General features: G+C 38.3%; 1 protein-coding gene across 11 annotated transcripts in view; it reads right to left on the reverse strand.

Moving 5' to 3' along the window:
* EBF1 (EBF transcription factor 1) overlaps nt 1–18,367 on the reverse strand; it is a 390,438-nt gene that overhangs the window by 349,004 nt on the left and 23,067 nt on the right. For all 11 annotated transcript variants that reach the window (XM_019433724.2, XM_019433720.2, XM_019433723.2 and 8 more), the window contains exon 6: nt 16,244–16,312. In XM_019433724.2, the coding sequence (XP_019289269.1) occupies nt 16,244–16,312 (69 nt within the window). The remainder of the gene's footprint in view (nt 1–16,243; nt 16,313–18,367) is intronic.

Here is an 18,367-nt window from a genome sequence, read left to right on the forward strand (position 1 = left end):
ACAACCACTCATGATGAGATGTCTAGAATAGAAGAACTTTTATAAAATTCCTACTGAAATATGACTATTGATGAAATATTCTGACAAATATAAACAACAATTGCAATTTTGTGCAATGTTATGACATAGCATAAATAAGCACAGTTGCAAATGAATAAAATACGTAAGCTTCGAAAAATAAAGTAATATTTTATGAACGCGACATTCTGTAGCTTCCCATTCCCCAGGACTGTTCTAATTTCTTAGAAGCGATTTAACACATGCTCCTTGTATGTTTGGTGTACCATTCTGGGTGTTGTTGGAGATACAGAGCTCACGGGTTTCCCTAGACCCAAATCCAGAAAATACAAGTTCTACCCTTCCCTGAGGCTGATCTCACACAAGGTGAAATGAAGAGCAAAGCAGGACCCAGATGACCAGAGTAGTAGCAGAAAAGCCACTGGAATCAGAGCCAGGGACTTGGCTTAAGGTCCTGGTTCTGAGGCTAATTAGATCTTTGGGCAATGTTACTGGCTTCACCTTTCTCATCTGTAAAATGAAGGGACTAGACTGTAATCTCTGAGAGTCTCTTCACTTCAAAGGGAAACTTGGTCATTCCTACAAGAACTTAGATTCTTCTGAAAACCTTCCCTTGAGACCTGGCCAGGTTATTACTTTTATGAAGCTAAACTTTACATTCTCCGTATCTGTGAAATGGGTGCAAAAACCCCTACCTATCTCACAGTGTTGCTGTCATGGAAACTAAAGCAATGTAGGTCAAAGAGCTCTCTACATGCCAAAAGAGCTGAACACTGTAAAATCTTTATTTCATTCCCTCAAAGAGGTAGATGAGTGATAGAATTAAAGTGTTAGCCTTCCCAAAGTTATGTATGTCTTTAGAAAAGATCAAAGGCTCTTAGTTAAAGGAATGAGACTCTAACAGGAGAATTCTAAGCACCAACTAGGTTTGGGTGGAAAAACTTTACCTGCATTCTTAAAAGCTGAATTCTTAAAAGCTCTGCAAATATTCCTTATTGTTTTTAAATACGGCTGTTTAATCAAACCCCAAGGAGACTTTTCTGGTGGAACTCAGACTTGCCCAAGCTACAAAGAGTATCTAAGTGGGGAGAAGAGAGGGTCAGTAAGCAAATGTTCTGTTAATGAATAAAGATCCCACTGAAAACTCTCATGTTGTTTTAGACCCACCAGCAGAAGCACAAAGCTAGCTTAATAAACCATGGGATGTGAAAAATTCACTGTGATGGGGCATACCAGAGAAGTCCCCTGCTAAAGGGGGCGTGTGGGAAGTTCGCAGTCCACCCACGGCCCTGTCTCGAAACCAGACAGATGAAGCTGTCTGCTAGAAAATCGAGATTCCCTTTCACTTTTCCACAATTGAAAAGTTGTTTGTGGGAGGCCCCCAGAATCATTTATAACTGAAAGAACAAGAGAAGCCACCTTCAAATTCCAGTTTCAATAGGCCTGAAATCCTTCTGGAAACCTAAAGCGACTGCACCATTTGGTATCCCCAGAGAACGTGAGCAACAGATAAAACTCATCCAACCCAGTGGAAAGAAGGGTCACTGTAGAGCTTGGACTAACCTCTTAGTAACATTCAGTCACTGCCACAACCTTCCCTTTTCCGTCATTTCCATGTACCGTAGAACTTGAATTCATAATCCATATCCCTGTTTTAAATCCCCACCTCTAAGGGAGCCTGTAAGAAATACTGACCTGTTTGTGTCAAAAACCTTCCAAACGATTACAGGGAAAGCACTGAGGGAGAGTTCTTTCCCCCACAATCAGGAAGCTGCATACCTGGTTTATAGGAGTTGCTAGTTCTCATGACCTCCTAATCCCCAGGGAACAGTCTAAGGGCACAGCTACTCCTACCAGGGTAAGCCCCCATTTCAGTCGGACCTCCTCACACAACTTTACTCCTAATTTCTGCAAAATCTCGGTGGTAACTGAAGCCCAGCAAGTACTCATAGGTATACAAACAAAAGCTTGCTACAACCACTATGTGTGGGAAACTGAGGAATACCCAGGCAGTCTACTCTGAGCAGCAGACAGAAATACAAAGACATATAATGTGACACGGTTTCCTGATATTCAGAATACCAAACTTCCATGATACATCAAAGAATCAGACCTAATTCTGCCCTTATTATCTTGGGTACGTCATGATTAATGTTGCAGAAACATTTTTAAGCCACTGTCTATCAGCAATTTGATGAAACAAAAATCTAACGTCTCACAAGTAATGTTGAAAGCACCATGATTTGAAAGAAACTACTATTAGTAAACTAAACTGCACTCTAAATAAAGAAAATTACTGCTGTTAAGACATACTGTTCTGAGAATTATCAGGAAGAGTACCAAAATGCTAACACTGCTGTATATAAGAAATTATTCAAGTATGCATTTGAGCAATTCTGCATTTTAATTTAACCCTTTGAAACATTAATCAAACCGTGGCTAATTATAGGAATTAAGGAATTAAACGATGGAATCTTCTAAAAGATATTATTTAAAAGGCAGTTTATACAATTACTTGTATAGATGTTTGCTTTAAAGAGGAAAACAGTTCTACTGTAATGAAAAGGGTCTTAGAAAATTAAATTAACAAGGGGGGACCAGGCTGATATGAAACTAAATTAGCATCAAATGCAAATTACAGGGTACTTAATGGTAGAAACAGGTGCAGAGAAGAACCCTAAATGAGATAAATGAATAAAACATCCCTCTCCACAAATGTGGAAGCTGACACAAAGTCAATGATATGAATAATTCAGCAGCCTCCACACTGCTGTTGAGGTCAGCCTGCCTTGACCTTTGAAACAGGAAGTAAAATTCGGTTCAAATTTGAGTGACTGGAAATATAACAGTTATTTGTTTTTTATATTAAAAAACCCACAGAATTTTCCTTAAATACAGATATAGCAAATATACAATAGAATTACAGTTTGAACTAAAGAGACATTACATAATCAAAGTACTTGGTAAACAAATAAACAAAAAATCGTTAGATAGGATTTTACCCAAACCGTGTTTCAATACAGAAATTCTAAAAATAAAACAAGTAAAAGCATATTTACCGTGGCTTAGCTTACTGATCACACTCCCTGTGAGAATAAGTATCTAAATATTTCCCATTTCTTCAAACAATTTTGCTGTGTTGATGTCAATGTAAGAAATATTTTTAATTAGCCAGGTATTTTTATTAATAATACAAAATAATCTCTCACATTTGTAAGACAAAATTTTGTTAAAGTAGATTTTTAAAAATCTTTACGAAGCTGCTCTTTTTTTTTAATCCTTCAAACCCTGATTTAAGAAATGTTGCAGCCCTCAAATTAGTTTATCTTATAAAAATGCAACACCAGTCTAAAAACAAATCATTCTCATAAGTGGATATCTACTGTGATTTTATGTCTTTCATGCTTTTCTCGTTCTTTGCATGCTTCAAAAGTGTTTTGTACAGTCAACTAGTGAAAGTACTTTCCTCATTTCAAATTGAATTTGGTGCTGCTAGAGATTAACATGGTATGACAACAAACCAATTTCTACAAGCTAGAAAGACAGCAAAATATATATGGTATATCACCCTCATTCTTATTTTACAGGATGGCATAAAAGATGTTTGATAATAGCGGTTATCTCTGCCCTCCAATTGGTTCTATTAATGGGACCCACAACTTGGCTATCTACCTTTCATCTATCTACTGTGCTTGTCAGATAAAAGATTATGTTGAAAGATGAGCTTAATTTTATTTTCTAGATTTAGAGAGGGTTAGAGCCACACACACACACACACACACACACACACACACACACACACCAGCCATCTATGATAGCTCAGTGGTAAAGTCGATCTACAATATAATTACCATAGGAAGAAGTTTGAGATATGCTTTTTCTAATTCCAAGTGTTCAGCAGAGGCAAAATTAAAGATGCAGGGTGTGTTGTTTTTTTTAATTATTATTATTATTATCATATCGGCAAAATCACTCCTCACTTGACATTTAATAAAGGGTGATAGACCAAACATTGCTGATTTGGGGCTTGGCGTAATGACCGACCTGAGTGAAGGTTTGTGTACAAAGTGGCTCCCCATTAAATAAGGGCTCTGTGGAACCAGCTGGTTCTCATTTTGAAACAACCGGTTTCTCTATCCCCAAGTGCTAAAGAAAATAATCCCTGCAATCTATGACTACACACTTTCACGGAGGCAGCAATGAGAATTTGATTGTGGAGATAATTAAAGTCATTCCTGGAACTTCCATGAAAAAAAAAAGTGGGGGGGGGCCGAGGTGGGTCGAAAGAAAGAATAGTCAATGATAGTGTTTAAAATTAAACTATGACAAATCATTCGGAGTGGGGAAGAGAGAGAAGGAACCCCCACCCTTCACAGAATTCACTTGAATTGGCTCTATTTTCTTCTCCACTGGGCTGCTCCAAGGGGAGGCCCGAGATGCCATTAGTCAGGGCCACAGCCCCCAGTGTCCGGCTTGGATACAAGAATCGAAAACACACCCCAAGAAACTCCCTATCACTGATGACACATCATGATGAGATTTTTTTTTTAAGTTTCAACCCTAAATAAGATAGCCAGAGAGGAATCCATCTGGATTTTTCAAAAGTCACCCAGATTGATCTGAGATTGTTTCGACATTAAAAAAGAAGAACAAGAAGAAATCAGACATTTCAAGGCATTCCTCTCAATCTCGAGGAGAGCTTGTTTTTTGTTTTCATTTTGTTCTGTTTAATGCTATGCCGTTCAAGAAGAGCCCATGCTCACATAGCCTGAATGACATCCAGCTGAACCCACAGTCCCTGCACGCCTGCAGATATCATGGGCTTTGGGGGGAAAACTAAAATACGAGTAATCTATCTGTCTGCACTATCTGCCTCTACTAGGAAGGAGAGATGGGCTCAGTGAGGACGACTGGGGGTCTCTCAATTAACCTGATTAATTCAGCACAGTGCTCTCATGAATGGTACCGTATCTTGAAAATAGGGGAGAACTTCCTTTCTCCAGTAGATGCAGGAGCCCCCTAAAGCCACAACGATGCAGCCTATCAAATGTGAGTGGCCTCTGCTTCTCTTCCCTCTTCCCAGCTAGCAGGTCAGAGAGACCAGCAGACGTGCTGCCTGATTGGATTTTGTGTCCTAAGGACAGGAGGCAAGCTCCCGTCTGCCCAGGTGGCCTTGGAGAAGGCTGGGAAAAGGGATGCCCTGTGGGCAACTTCAAGCCCCTTCTTTCAGAGTCAACCAGGCACATGATGGGATTGAGGTGGGGGACAAGGGGGTTGGGGGAGGGAGAGAGGGGAAGGGGGGGAGGGGAGAGAATTCATTAACCCTTCAGTCACTGGACTAACATGTCAATTATACCTGCCTGAAAAAAAAAACGGTGAATTCTTAAGTCTTCTAACATTATATAAAACAAAGATACTGCTGAAACATGTTACCCTAATGCTGATTTCACATTTGATATAATAATGGGAACAACAAAAGTTGACATACAAAAATAAAGCTTTCCCCCCAAACTCTCTGAAATCCCCTTGTTTGCAAAAGATGCTCCGTGTGTGTGTTTTAAATGCACGTTATCATGTGTAACAGACATAGTAGTTAACAGAATATATTCTTGAAAATGTGCTTTGTGAGAATGTCAACAGCAGGGTTTTTCACTTACATGTCTGCTCTGTGATTTACTTCATCAATTAAATAGTTAGGCAATGAGGGGATTTGCATGGTAATCGTGTGAAGATTAACATTTTTAAGTGTAACAAATTTAATATTTTATCTTACATTTTCTGTTTCTCATCATTCTTTCATGGCAGTGCATTTTCACTTTATTGTGTAGTTATAACAAGCCTGTCTTTATGCAGAGAGATGAGACCACCAGCTTCAACAACTGCCTTTCTAGCTCCTTTCATCCTTTTCTTCACTTCATAAAAACATACCCCAAGCACTTAGTGCACAGCAGTGAGGCACTGAGCTGAGTGCTGGGGATACAGCAGAGCAACACATGGGTATCACTGCCCTCTGGGGCTTACAGTCTACCTCCTAAAGAGTTCACCTGCCTCAGCAATACCAGAGGGAACTAAAATTAGAATTTCATAACTGGAAAAAATCTTAGAGATCTCTTCATTCCAGCCCTTATTTTAAAAATAACATTCATCCTCTATTGAATATGATTTATGTGCCAGGTATTGTGCTAAGTACTCTCCATGTATTATCTACTTAGTCCTCACCACAACCCTATAAAGAAGAAACTAGTGGGTCCCCTTATTCCGGTCTTACGGGTGAAGAAACCGAGGCTTAGGAAAGTTAAATGATCTGCCGGCAGCCCCAAGGTTAACACTGGCAGGGCTGAGATTTGATCCAAGGTGGTCTGACACCACAACCAATGTGTAGACTGTTTTGGAGACGGCAACAAAGCCCCAAGTTCAACAGCACTGAGTAAAAGGTAAAAGGCAACTTCCACCCAGGGATATTTTTTCTCTGCATCATAATCCTCATCTAAAATAGCAGTCTTCTATTTAAAAAAAAAAAATCAATAAATTCTTTGTTTACACTTCACATTCCAAATCACTGGAATTTTTTTTTCCCCAACTCTGAGGTGCTGAGAGCTCCATGAGAGCAGGAACAACATGTGTCTTCTCCGTAGAGCCCCAACCCTGAAAAGGAGTGACTGGCAGAGAGTAGAGGCTCAATAAATATTTGTGGAAAGAAAAAAAAAGAATGAGTCCTCATCCAAGGGGACTTAGTTACCACGATAAGCTTCAGTAAGGTAATTCTGCTTGTAAGAAAGTCCCATGGTGGGGTGCCTGTCTGGCTCAGTCGGAAGACCATGTGACTCTTGATCAGAGGGTAGCCTTTGAGCCCCATTTGGGTGTAGAGATTACTTAAACAAATAAAAATTTTGAAAAGTCTCATGGCAATCATCACAGTAAGAATAACAATCCACACAGAATATATTATGTTCAAATTTCAAGAGCTACCTGACTTCAAAGCACCTAATATGTGCCAAGCCCTGTGCTAGATATTTTAACCCTCACAAGTCTTCAAACTTGAAATGACTTTTCCCATTTTAAAGGTGGGAAAACTGAACCCCCTGAGGCTCAAGTATCGGTAAGTAGCAGTGAGGGGATCTGAGCCTCAGCTAATCTAAATCTATGTCTTTTCCATCATACTCTGCCTTGTCCCAGATTTCTCTTGGATGAGTGTCTGTTTGTTCTCAATAAAAGACGCAATGGTTTACTCATCAAAATAGATGAGGGCATGAGAACTCAAATATTGGCCCAGCAACAGATTCAACAATTTATATGTCATATTATTATTATTTTAATCCCAAAAGCTAACTGCCAGATCTACTAAGAAATATTGTTTAGATACAAAGGTTTAAATTAATACATAGGAAAGATAAATTGTGGATACCAAGAAACATAAGTGAGACTACATGAAATACTGAAAACAGTTTTGTTTTGTTTTGTTTTGTTTTTTTACCGGGCAATTGAGGAGGGGGAAAAAATCAAGCTGAGAGCTAAGAGATGGGATTCTAATCACTTGCTTTCTCACTAATTTCCTTAAGCTATGCGCCTCAGATTACCCACTGTAAAATGGAGTTAATGGGTACCCTCACATTTGTATGAAAAGAATTCTCTGAAATATTATACCATAAAGATCTCTGAAACTTTCAAGTACCATTCAAACATAGTGACTATAACTCATAATGGTCAAAGATGTTATTCGTATTGTGTTAAGGTGCTCATAGGCCAGGATTCAGATGCAGGTCTTTCAGAGAATATATGAATATCCAGAATTGGACACCCCCACTCCTACAGCCACAGAAAGAAGGACTCTGTTTTTTAAAGATATTTTGAGATGTACAGCATTCATCTGAGATTGTCATCTGGCTTTAAGAAAACACCAAGATTGTATAGCGAATCATGGGTTTTCAATACTGCTTATAATAGTGTCAAAGATAACCAACTATTTTTTCTAAAGAACTTTCTAATAAATAGCAAAAAGATTTCTCATTTTACACATCTTTGATTTTGTCTTTGGAGAGAGAGAGAGAGAGAGAGAGAGAGAGAGAGAGGGAAAGTAGGTGTGAGAGTAACTAAACCTGATGCAGGGCCAAAGTTCTTCAAACTTACTTTCCATTCTGTTAGGAAACATCAACCCATATTGCAGTCAAGGCACTAAAAATGGTGTTTTAAGACATTACTAACAGATCAGAATACTAATAAAAGAGAAGCATGTTAAAAATAGAAAATTATTGTTCTATTGAACAATAATAAATAAATTGCAAATAGCATGATTGCCTGATATTCAGATAAAGTGGGGGTGGGAGGAAAGCATTAGTCAAATCATGGTTGCTCTGGAAAGATGGAGGAGAAAACAACATCCGACCATCAAAAAAGTTGTCAGCCTGAGTGGAGAGCACTGTCCCGTTCAGGCAGCATATTCAGGACACTAGCAGGGACAGAGACCATAAGAAAACGAAGCAGGTAATGCCATGGAGCAAAACATCCCAACATTTCCCTTTGCTAATTTCCAATTCATTGATTAAGAAAGACAAGAAAAAGTTCTTTGAATCCTGAAATGCCAGGTCATGAGTGTTCACACCCTGTAGCAGGGCTCTTCTGATCTACTCACCCACCTCCCCACACACATAGTATCAATATTTGGTCAGTAGAGCAGCAAATGAGCAAGAAGCATTTTTTTTTAACCACTACAAACTTTACATGAACCAAAATCTGAGAAAACTCTACACGGGATGTACAGTGACCACGTCCCGGTGAAAAATGCAATGTGCAATTTGATTATTATTTTCTCTTCTTTCCCTGCCCTGGCACTGAAAGTGTTAAAGAAAACAATAAAAGAACAAGTAAGTGTACAGGGTAGGATTTACTGGCATTTACTTTTAATCTATGGTCCTTCACTCTGTAGCTTATCGGGCCTCTGTCAGTCCTTTTTCCTCCTTTATACTTCATGAGGAGCCCCCCATGCTGCTACTGAGAGACAGAGCCCAAGTGTCTATAAGCTTTTTGTCAGGTAAAAAGAGAAGAAAAAGGAAAGGAACAAGAGGAAAAGCAAAGCTAAGAGGCATCTATTAGATGTCACTAGGCTTTTGTATTCATGTCAATGATTCAGGATTAGAGTATTTGAAATAATCTTATTGAGAGGAATCAAAAGGCCCACCGAGTGAGAGGCTGCTCTGTAGCATATGGCAAAGGCACGAACAATATCTTATTAAAGATGTGTTGGCTAACACTATTACTTTATATTATATTACAAAACTATTGTGCCTCAAACAGTTAGCAGGATGGTATAGTTACCGAGTGCCATTTTGGAGGTTATTGTGTGGGATCAAGCTATATAATTTGCCAGCTTGTCTAGTTAAGTCTTTCCAAAGTAGGGTTCTCAGGCAAGTTTGGAACTGAAACGAAGCACTTCACCTTCAAAAATAAAAATCCCCAAAGCACAGCAAAGACCACTCTGTTCCCACTGAAAGTGGAGTATATATTGCACGGATGAAACGCCAGTGGCATTCTTTTCCCCAGAATCAGGTTCATTAAGTTTGCATCATTTACCATATGTGACCCCCACCCCCCCATTGAAAATATGCAGGGTTGTTTTTTTTTGGCTTGATTCCCCTCCCCATGAAGAACACACACACACACACACACACACACACACACACACACACACACACTCAGCTTCACACTTTAGCAGGATTAAGGCAATTAAAATTCTATTACAATAAGTACTGTAACGTTAAAACCTTCATTTGCTTCTGGACAAAGGCTTGTAACTGGAGAGTTTTCAAGGGAGATTTATCTTCATCTACCCACACCTTTAAAGGCAGTAAGCAACCAAAAACAAACCTGTACTGTTCACCATATTTCATTGATTGCAATTGGAGTATTTAGGTCACTTTTATATTGTCCAGGACAGGATATAGTTACATGGTTTATAAAAGGAAGGATGGGACAGGGGATAGGAGAGAATGAAAAATTAGTAGTCTATTTCAGCTAATGCCCCATGCAAATTAAAATGACTAAAATACCATCTCTTTATATGAAGGAAACTCTAAATGGAGTTTTTAAAATCTGGTCAATTTTTGTTAGAGAGTTTGGTCAGGTGTTGGCAGTAGGGAGGAGAGAGGGGAATTTATCAATGGAGAGTTTGCACTTGGGGAGGGATGGGTTTTTTTCCCATTCTAAGTAACTTCTTTTAGAAAAGCAAAAGCATATTTAATATAGTGATATATTCTCATCACAAACTGACTACACAAAGTTGCTAGATGACACACAGGGGAGTTTGTACTGCATTTCTGTATTTTTCCAAAACTGTTACAAAAGCAAAGTTATGATGACATGGGATAAAAACCCACACCACGAGCAGACACCCGGGCCAGTCACACATACACTGCTGATTCTCTGAAGCTTCGTTAAATACATTTCTTGGAAGTTGCTGCCATTATTTCCTTTACAGGAAAACCACTGTTGTTCATTATACAGTGTCTGCAGTAGTATTATACCATGTAAAAGTACTTTGCATTATGATATATTGTCAGCATATTTGAAATGCATTTTAATGTATCCTGGCTGTGTATTTGGGAATAGCTGATAGCAAATGGAATACAGACTGCTATTAGCTTATTGTATTCGTTATTTTCTTATCATGGTAGTAAACTGCACACAAATGTACAGGGCTCATCTCATATTCAGAATGGTATTATCTGATATGTGATAAAATTTAGAATGATACTCTCTCACATAAGCCTCATCGCTAATAATCACATAGGAATTCCCACTGAGAAAACAAATGTTTAAATACACTAGGGTTAATAAACAACCATAAATTCATGCTCAATGTCGACACTGGCTTTTCACTTTTGGAAAAATGCAAACCTCTCAATCCAACCGAGAAGACAGCAATTATCCTGCCTGAGGCAATTTTAAGGGGTGAATTCCTCCTTCTTTTATTTTTACCGAGCAATCAAGGTTAGGAAATCAGATGGTATAAAGGCTTATCAGAACTCCAAGAAATGCATTTGCACCCTGGTTGTTCACACTCCAGACAGCAGTTTGTGTACCTTACAGTGTGATTATGTTTAGTGGTTGGCCCTTCTAAACACTGGGTAGAGACCAAAATAATAAGAGTTGAAAGATCAATGAAATGAAACTGACAAAAAAAGCCTCATTTGCAACTTTAATAAAAGTATATGCTATGTTCATATAGTTGAAGACTTTATTATATGCCCCACCCTATTCTATGGTAATTCTAAAGTTTTACCATTGTCTTCCTATTATACAGATGAACATCTATCTTATATAAATACATTGGGCCAATTTAATCAGGATATTAGATGTTGATAAGACAACACTGGACTTTTCTAAAAAGTTCAGTCACAGAATCGCAGCATTTGTGCCTTTTAGTTGAGAATGGATCTTAAATAAATTTTTTTCTCTGAAAAACCCTTAATGATTAAGCTGTTCATATGATGTATGTCATGTCAATTTAACAGGTAAAATAAGCATTCTATTATTTTTACTCCTGAATATTCTCTTTCAGACAATAATCACAACACAAACCCAACTTGTGTTACCTAAGTGAAAGTGATCTAGATGTGGAAAATCTTTAGACATCCTGGAAAAGACAGATGCAGGCTTTTATTGCTTTTTGGGACATCCTCGGGTAAGTGTGGCCTGAAGAGCAGTAATTCTAAACAAGCTAGGTTTCTCATGTTATAAAATTCATGTATTTTTTAAAATGTTGCATCACAAGGCTTACATCTCAAACACAGATACAGGGATCTCATAAATGGAAAAGAAAGACAAATCTGTTAAAGTTATAGTAAGCAAATGCAAAATTTTTAGAGTTGTATTAGTCAACAGGCTTTAAAAATCCATGTTTTTAATACTGGCTGTGAAGAACTCAGAACTTGCAGGTTACTCAAGCCACATTATATCTCAGAAGGACTGTCTAAATTCACAGGAGACAGGAAAACATAATTTGAGGGAGGATGTCACCCTTTATTATTTCTATTTATTAAAAGAGAAAATTCCACTTGTTAACTGCTCAGGATCCACAGCACAAGGACACGAAGAATTGAGGACTTCTTTTCTCCCTTTACTTAGTCTATTTCATCAATCACACTGATCCTAAATTGAAAAACCAAACAAACAAATATTGAGCTGTACCCTACCCTGCCCTACCGGAAATGAGCAAAACAAATCTGGCCGGAAACTTCGGGGCTCTGTGTGAAAGGAATCCTATAGTATAATTTGGAGAAAGAAATGTTTTTGTAATACCATCTGTATCCATCCATGTCATTGCTCAAAGATACTTTAGCGAGTCAAGGATAGGAAAATAAAGAGTTTTGTGAAGCAAATCAAGAATGGCTGGTAATTCTAAGTAGATATGGAATAACAGTCTGCATACTTCAGATATTCAGTCCAAGTATTTATAAAAAAGTTTCCACATAGAAAATGGAAGATTTTTTTTTTAGATTCAGAAAAACTGGGTTCCCAATTCAGACTACCCTGTGTGACTTTTGTCATTATTATCTTTTCTGATTCTTACAAAGTAAACCTAATTAAGAACCTCCCTCATTAGTCTTCCAGAAAAATTAGCACAGCTTATGCTAATTACTCCTGCAAAATTTAATAAACTCGTTGAAATGGGAATAGTCTAATGAGGTTTTATTTATTGAACTAAGATAACTCCAAGGAAAAAGGTTAGGACACAAGGATATGCAATGTGGTAATAAAACTACAATTTATTCAATTTCTAAACACGAATTTTATTGCAAACCTTTTAAATTCAAATATGAGTTACTGTGCGAATATGTTAAATCAATCTCCACCTTAATTTAATAACAGCAAGTCAGTTTTTACTTTTTACTTTAACAATAATTACCACACATAGCCGTTTACCTCAATGATAATGAAATTTGCTGTTATTAGTTCCTGGTCATCAGTTATTAAACATAATGCATTTGACTTTTTCCATGTCTACACAGCCTGAATATCTGGATCACTGGGCACAGCCTGGTCTTTATAATTCTTAATCAAGCCACTTGGCATCGGGCAGGAATACAACCTAGCAGTCAACTTTACATGCATACCTTCTACATTTACAGAAATTGTCCTCTCAACTTTTCTGAAATGACTTGACAAATTTTCACAAATGTAGAAAGAATTTGGGTCATATTTTTCTTACTTGGTTGCATGCTATGATAAAAGAAGGAAGTAGAAACCCATTTTCTAAATCGATATGCAACTGCTGATTTTGTTAATTCCACTTTTCTGATGAAATATGCCAAGCTGATGTCCCCAAGTCACTAGCAGCGAATAATACAGCCAAAATTTAACACAGAAATAGCTTACCCTGCACCACTACCGTATGACCAGAAAACCTCTTCTATCTATCCTATAAATAGTTTTCCTGAATAACCACTGCTAAAAGTCTTTTGACTGATAAAAATAGCAGTGTTCTTCCAAAATCCGAAGGACAAGCAAAGGGAGCTAAAAATTATTGGTGCCCAAAAGGTGACTTCGTGTTAAAACTCTGCTAAATCCTAACACAGTGATTGCCTGTATCTTCAGCTCTATAATTACACATTGTATGCATCTTGTAAAAACAGTTACCGTTGCTACTGAATGCAGGCGCCATAACCTATTTTTGCAAAATATGCAGGGATTCACATCCATAAATCTGAAAGCAAATCAAACCCTAAGCACGTAACGCAGATATTATGCAATCGGTAATATAGAATCAAATTGGAAACTATGAAATTCAAACACGGTTGCCGTCATTTTTTTTTCCTTTGCAGCAATATCATGGAATTGAAAAATCTTTTCTATTTTGCCCTTCCTTGTGTAAGTTCTTTTCTTGTTGTTATTTTCTTCTCTCGTTGTTAAAAATGAAAGTTTCGCCTATCAGCATAGACAGGACTGGAGCTTTTAAAACCTTTGGCAGACTCAAGGACAAATAAATTCTGAAAACTCAGATGCAAATAAAAATAGCTAAATGGGGTTTTGCATATCAGCTGGCATCACTGCTTGAAAAGACAGTTCATGGGAGACAGTGGCAATCGCCAGCAAATAAACATATGTTGAGATTTCTGCAGATACACTGGGTTTCAGCCGTTTTTAAAATACTCCTCTCTTAAGGGACCAACGTTGGTTACACACTGTTTTCTACTTTGTCAAACCAAAAAGAAAAAAAAATGAAAAGGATAAATGTCATGAGCAATATCTCTAAAGCCACCAACAGTATAAAGTGCATACTTATTTTGCCTAAATTGTTTGAACTACCCCAGCCAAGAAAAGGTTTTAAGTACCCTACTGGGACAGATGCAAGGCGGCAACAATAGAAGCCACACTAATGCAATCCAGGTAACACAATCCTGTTTCAAAAACACGGGGCCGGGCTAATTACAGCGCTGCTGAGTCAAGTTTCTTATGCCATCGCAACCCGCAAGAACAGGTCAAAATCAAATGTTATTCAAACCACAGTCATATCAACCTTCTATATCAGAGTCACGGCTTAAAACCAAATGAAAAACTTAAAAGCTTAACCCATTCACAAGCAAAAAAAAAAAAATGTTTTCATTGCGGGTGGCAAGGTACGGTTCTTGCCATCATCTAAACCAAAAGGAACTGTGCAGCAGAACAAAATGCTTACAGTTTCCAAGTTTTGGGGAATATTTGGGCTGGTCCTTTGATCACAACACTTTCTTTTTAAAGCATAAGAAAAACTTGCTCAAAATAACAAATGGTTTTTTGAAGAGATGTATTTAAATAAAACAAAACAGCATAAAGGTTATATTTATTTTTGACCTTTTTCATTTGAAGATTTATCTTCCACTGCAGGAGAAGGAATCACATGACTGGCATGTCTGCTCTCGCAGATAAACATGCTACTCTAACACCACGGGCACCACGCGCAACTCACTGCATAGTGAACATTCACACGTGTTCGCTTTGAATCAAGTGTATTACTACTCAGTTATCAAGCAAAGGTGTATGCTTTGGGTGAATATTAGAGATATACTTAGTTAAGATGTCTAATTGAAATGTAAGCTTTAGAAAGCTACTTGGCAATCAAAATTGGGTTGAAGCTTGTGGAACCACATAAGTCAAAATCAATAAATCAATGTTTTGACATAAATTACAATGAAGCAGTTTTTCAGTTAACTGAAAAACAAGAAAGAAAGCCCCCAAAAGGTAAAGAATTGGAAACACAGATGGATAGGGTTGTTTGTTTTTAATCAGTATTTCCAAACCCAAAAAGGAACTTTTGGTCAGCTGTTCATTTCCTCAATGAGGGATCCGTCAGTCTAATTTGCAAGACTCTTTTCCAGCTACTGGAGGATGCTAGCTAGCTCTTTTCCTCACTGACAACTGACAGTATCTATAAACCTTCCAGGCCATTTAACTCTCAATGAGTAATGCTATGTAACAAATGGTTTCTCATACATTGAAACATGGTTTCTCATGTTTCTATACAATGAATTTCAATAATTAAAATGTAAAATGAATATTTGGAATGCGACTTTGCATAATATGTGCACACACTGACTCCAAACTGCACCAAACAACTAAAACAAATTTATTGTTCTATAGTGATTTACTTGGTCATGTCAGATTAGTAATATGGATCTGTTGAAAAACACAATAATTAAGACAAGCAGGATAAATTAATCAACTTATAATACAGTATGAGCTACCATCAAATGCGGGAGATAACGGTAGAAAGTCTTGGTTCACAGATCTCTTTAAAACTGCTTTTATGCATAAATAAAACCTTAAAATGTAGATGGATTACGTCCAACAGAACTACTGTAGCTAAAAGTGATAATGATTCAAACATTTTTCAAATAAAAGTTAAATATTTATAAGCACCCAACCACATTTCATAAATCACAAACTATTATTATTTTATTTCTGAAGCTTCCTGGCACAGCATGAGGATTGAGCCACAGAAAGTCAGGAAAGAAAGAAATATTCCTTTAAGAGCATGAATCATACACAAAACCGAAGCAATCCAAGAAAACGGGCCTCCAAAGAACATTCCATATGGTTTTCCCAGGAATCGCAAGAGCTCGGCGCAGCTTAGTCATGACCAACAGGCAAATTTCGGCCACATGCATTCCTACCCCTTGCCCATGAGCGACACAAGGCAGGTGTTTCATTATAATGAGGAATAAGAATCCAGTGAAAGTAGAGTGGTCCCTACCTGTCAATTATCACTGGATCTGAGGGAGTCTCATTTCGGTTGCCACAGCTTTTCTTGTCACAACAGCGGCTATGGAGCAAAAACGAAAGGATTTAGTACAACCATTACAATGTAAAATCATCATTTAGGCAGACAGAAGGTTCAAATTGCTGGGTTGCAAATGCTAGAATTACCACAAAGCCATACCTGGCAATCAACGGATCCCTGGGACAGAAAATTCTATGTGGGTCACCTATGGGTTAATGGCCAGGCTTAACCTCTCCCTGAACAAAGAAGGAGGGAGGAAGAGGGACTCTGCTGGAGCCACGACTGACAGCCCTAAGATGGGGTCTCCCCATCACTGCCCGCAGTATTGAAGAGTTCACTGTGAAATGCATTATTATTACATCTACCCAATGAGAATATTCAGGGTTGTGGGTGGCTCAAACGTTCTTCCCTCAAGATCACACTAATTGTGTGGAACGCGTCAATAATGAGGTATGAGTGATTTCTCCCCCTCCAGTCATTTTGTATTAAATGGATTCCTTTTTCTTTTCCTTTCTCTTTCAGGAGAGACGTTTCCTTCAACCCCAGCCTGCCCAAAATCCTAAAGCTCTAACTGTTTGCTTTTGAACCATCTTCATGAGAATAAAAGTACAACATAGTAACGAAGACAAAGAAAAGGCAAGATAAAAGAAAGTGGAGATCCACACGTTCTCTGGCTTCTGTGTCCTGTGCTGGCCACCATTTACGTTTTCTAGAAGCATTATGGACAGTTGATCCAAAGGCTACCACAGCCCTGACAATGGACACTCTTAATTAGGTTAGGAAAAAAGCAGCCATAGGCAAGAAAAGCACCCACTATCAAAATCCCACCCCAGCTGTGATGATAAGGCTGTCAGTTTTTGTAAAACTGGGATGCTTGTAAGGGGTGAAAAATTAAGGTTTTTGAAAATTACCCACAGTCAATGGAAAACTGTCCATCTGAGCCTTGTTCGCAAATAAAATATGTGTGCACTGGTCATTCCACACCCAGGGGCACACTATAAAAGCACATGTTTGATCAGTCAAGGAGGCAAGGAAGTTATCCAGGTGTTATACACTGCCATGCACCACAAATAAAATATGCACTTTTCTCCCTTCTTACACAGACACGGATGCACGCACGGAAACACACAGACACACACACACACACACAGACACACAAACACACACACACACACACACACACACACACACACACACACACACACTTTACTTAGTGAATCACAGAGCCTAAATTTAGAGAGCTGCTGGAGACAACCAAACATTGAACTTCATTTTCAGGACCCAGAAATATACTTTTGGATAGAGAGTCTTTCACCAAAGTTGGTTGGGTAGTCTTTCCTGGCTGTAACTCTATCTCTGAGAAAAGAATCAGCTTCCAAATTTGGTGTTAATTCTCTTTGTCTCTCATATCTTCAGAAAGTAATAGTAAGAACTGTATCTCCTTTGTCAAAGCCCCAGCTAAAAGTCACTCTGTCCACCTTATAGCCTTTCCTTTCCAGATTCAAAGGGAACTATTTCCCTTAGGCCTAAGTTCTGCTATGCCAGTACTATGGACATAGAAAGCCCAAATATCCCAATACCCAAGAAACAGATGAGAAAACAAGGGAATGAGAAGTACAGTGATTGGAATGCTTACCAAAAAGTAATAATAATTTAAAAACTAAACCCCATCATCCCTTAACTCTGATCCCCTACACCTTCATATCAAGGGCTTTCCAGAGGAGCATGTGGTTAAAAACACTGGCTCCAGAATCAGACAGAGCTACCTATGTGATCTTAAGCAAGGTACTCTCTCCCAGAGAGTCTTCGTTTTCTCATTTGTAAAATGGAACATCTGTGATCCCCACCTCAAGTGCCAAGGCACAGATTCAGGGCAATCAGGGTATAAAGCTGGGCTTTACAATGCCCTCCTAAGTGCTCAATGAAGGGTAATATCATTCTCACCTCCTGCTCCTTCCTTATCCAACCTCCTCTTTCTCCAAACCTGAGCAAAGTTTCTCTGTGCTCTGCAGAAGCAGCACGTCTCCAACCTATTCACAGAACCCACATCCCCTTTACTCAGGGAGAAAACCAGTAGGTGGGAAGGCCTATCTCTCC

This window comes from Panthera pardus, unplaced genomic scaffold (assembly GCF_024362965.1).
Source record: "Panthera pardus isolate Hobbes unplaced genomic scaffold, ASM2436296v1 HiC_scaffold_2, whole genome shotgun sequence".
Taxonomy (NCBI): Eukaryota; Metazoa; Chordata; class Mammalia; order Carnivora; family Felidae; genus Panthera; species Panthera pardus.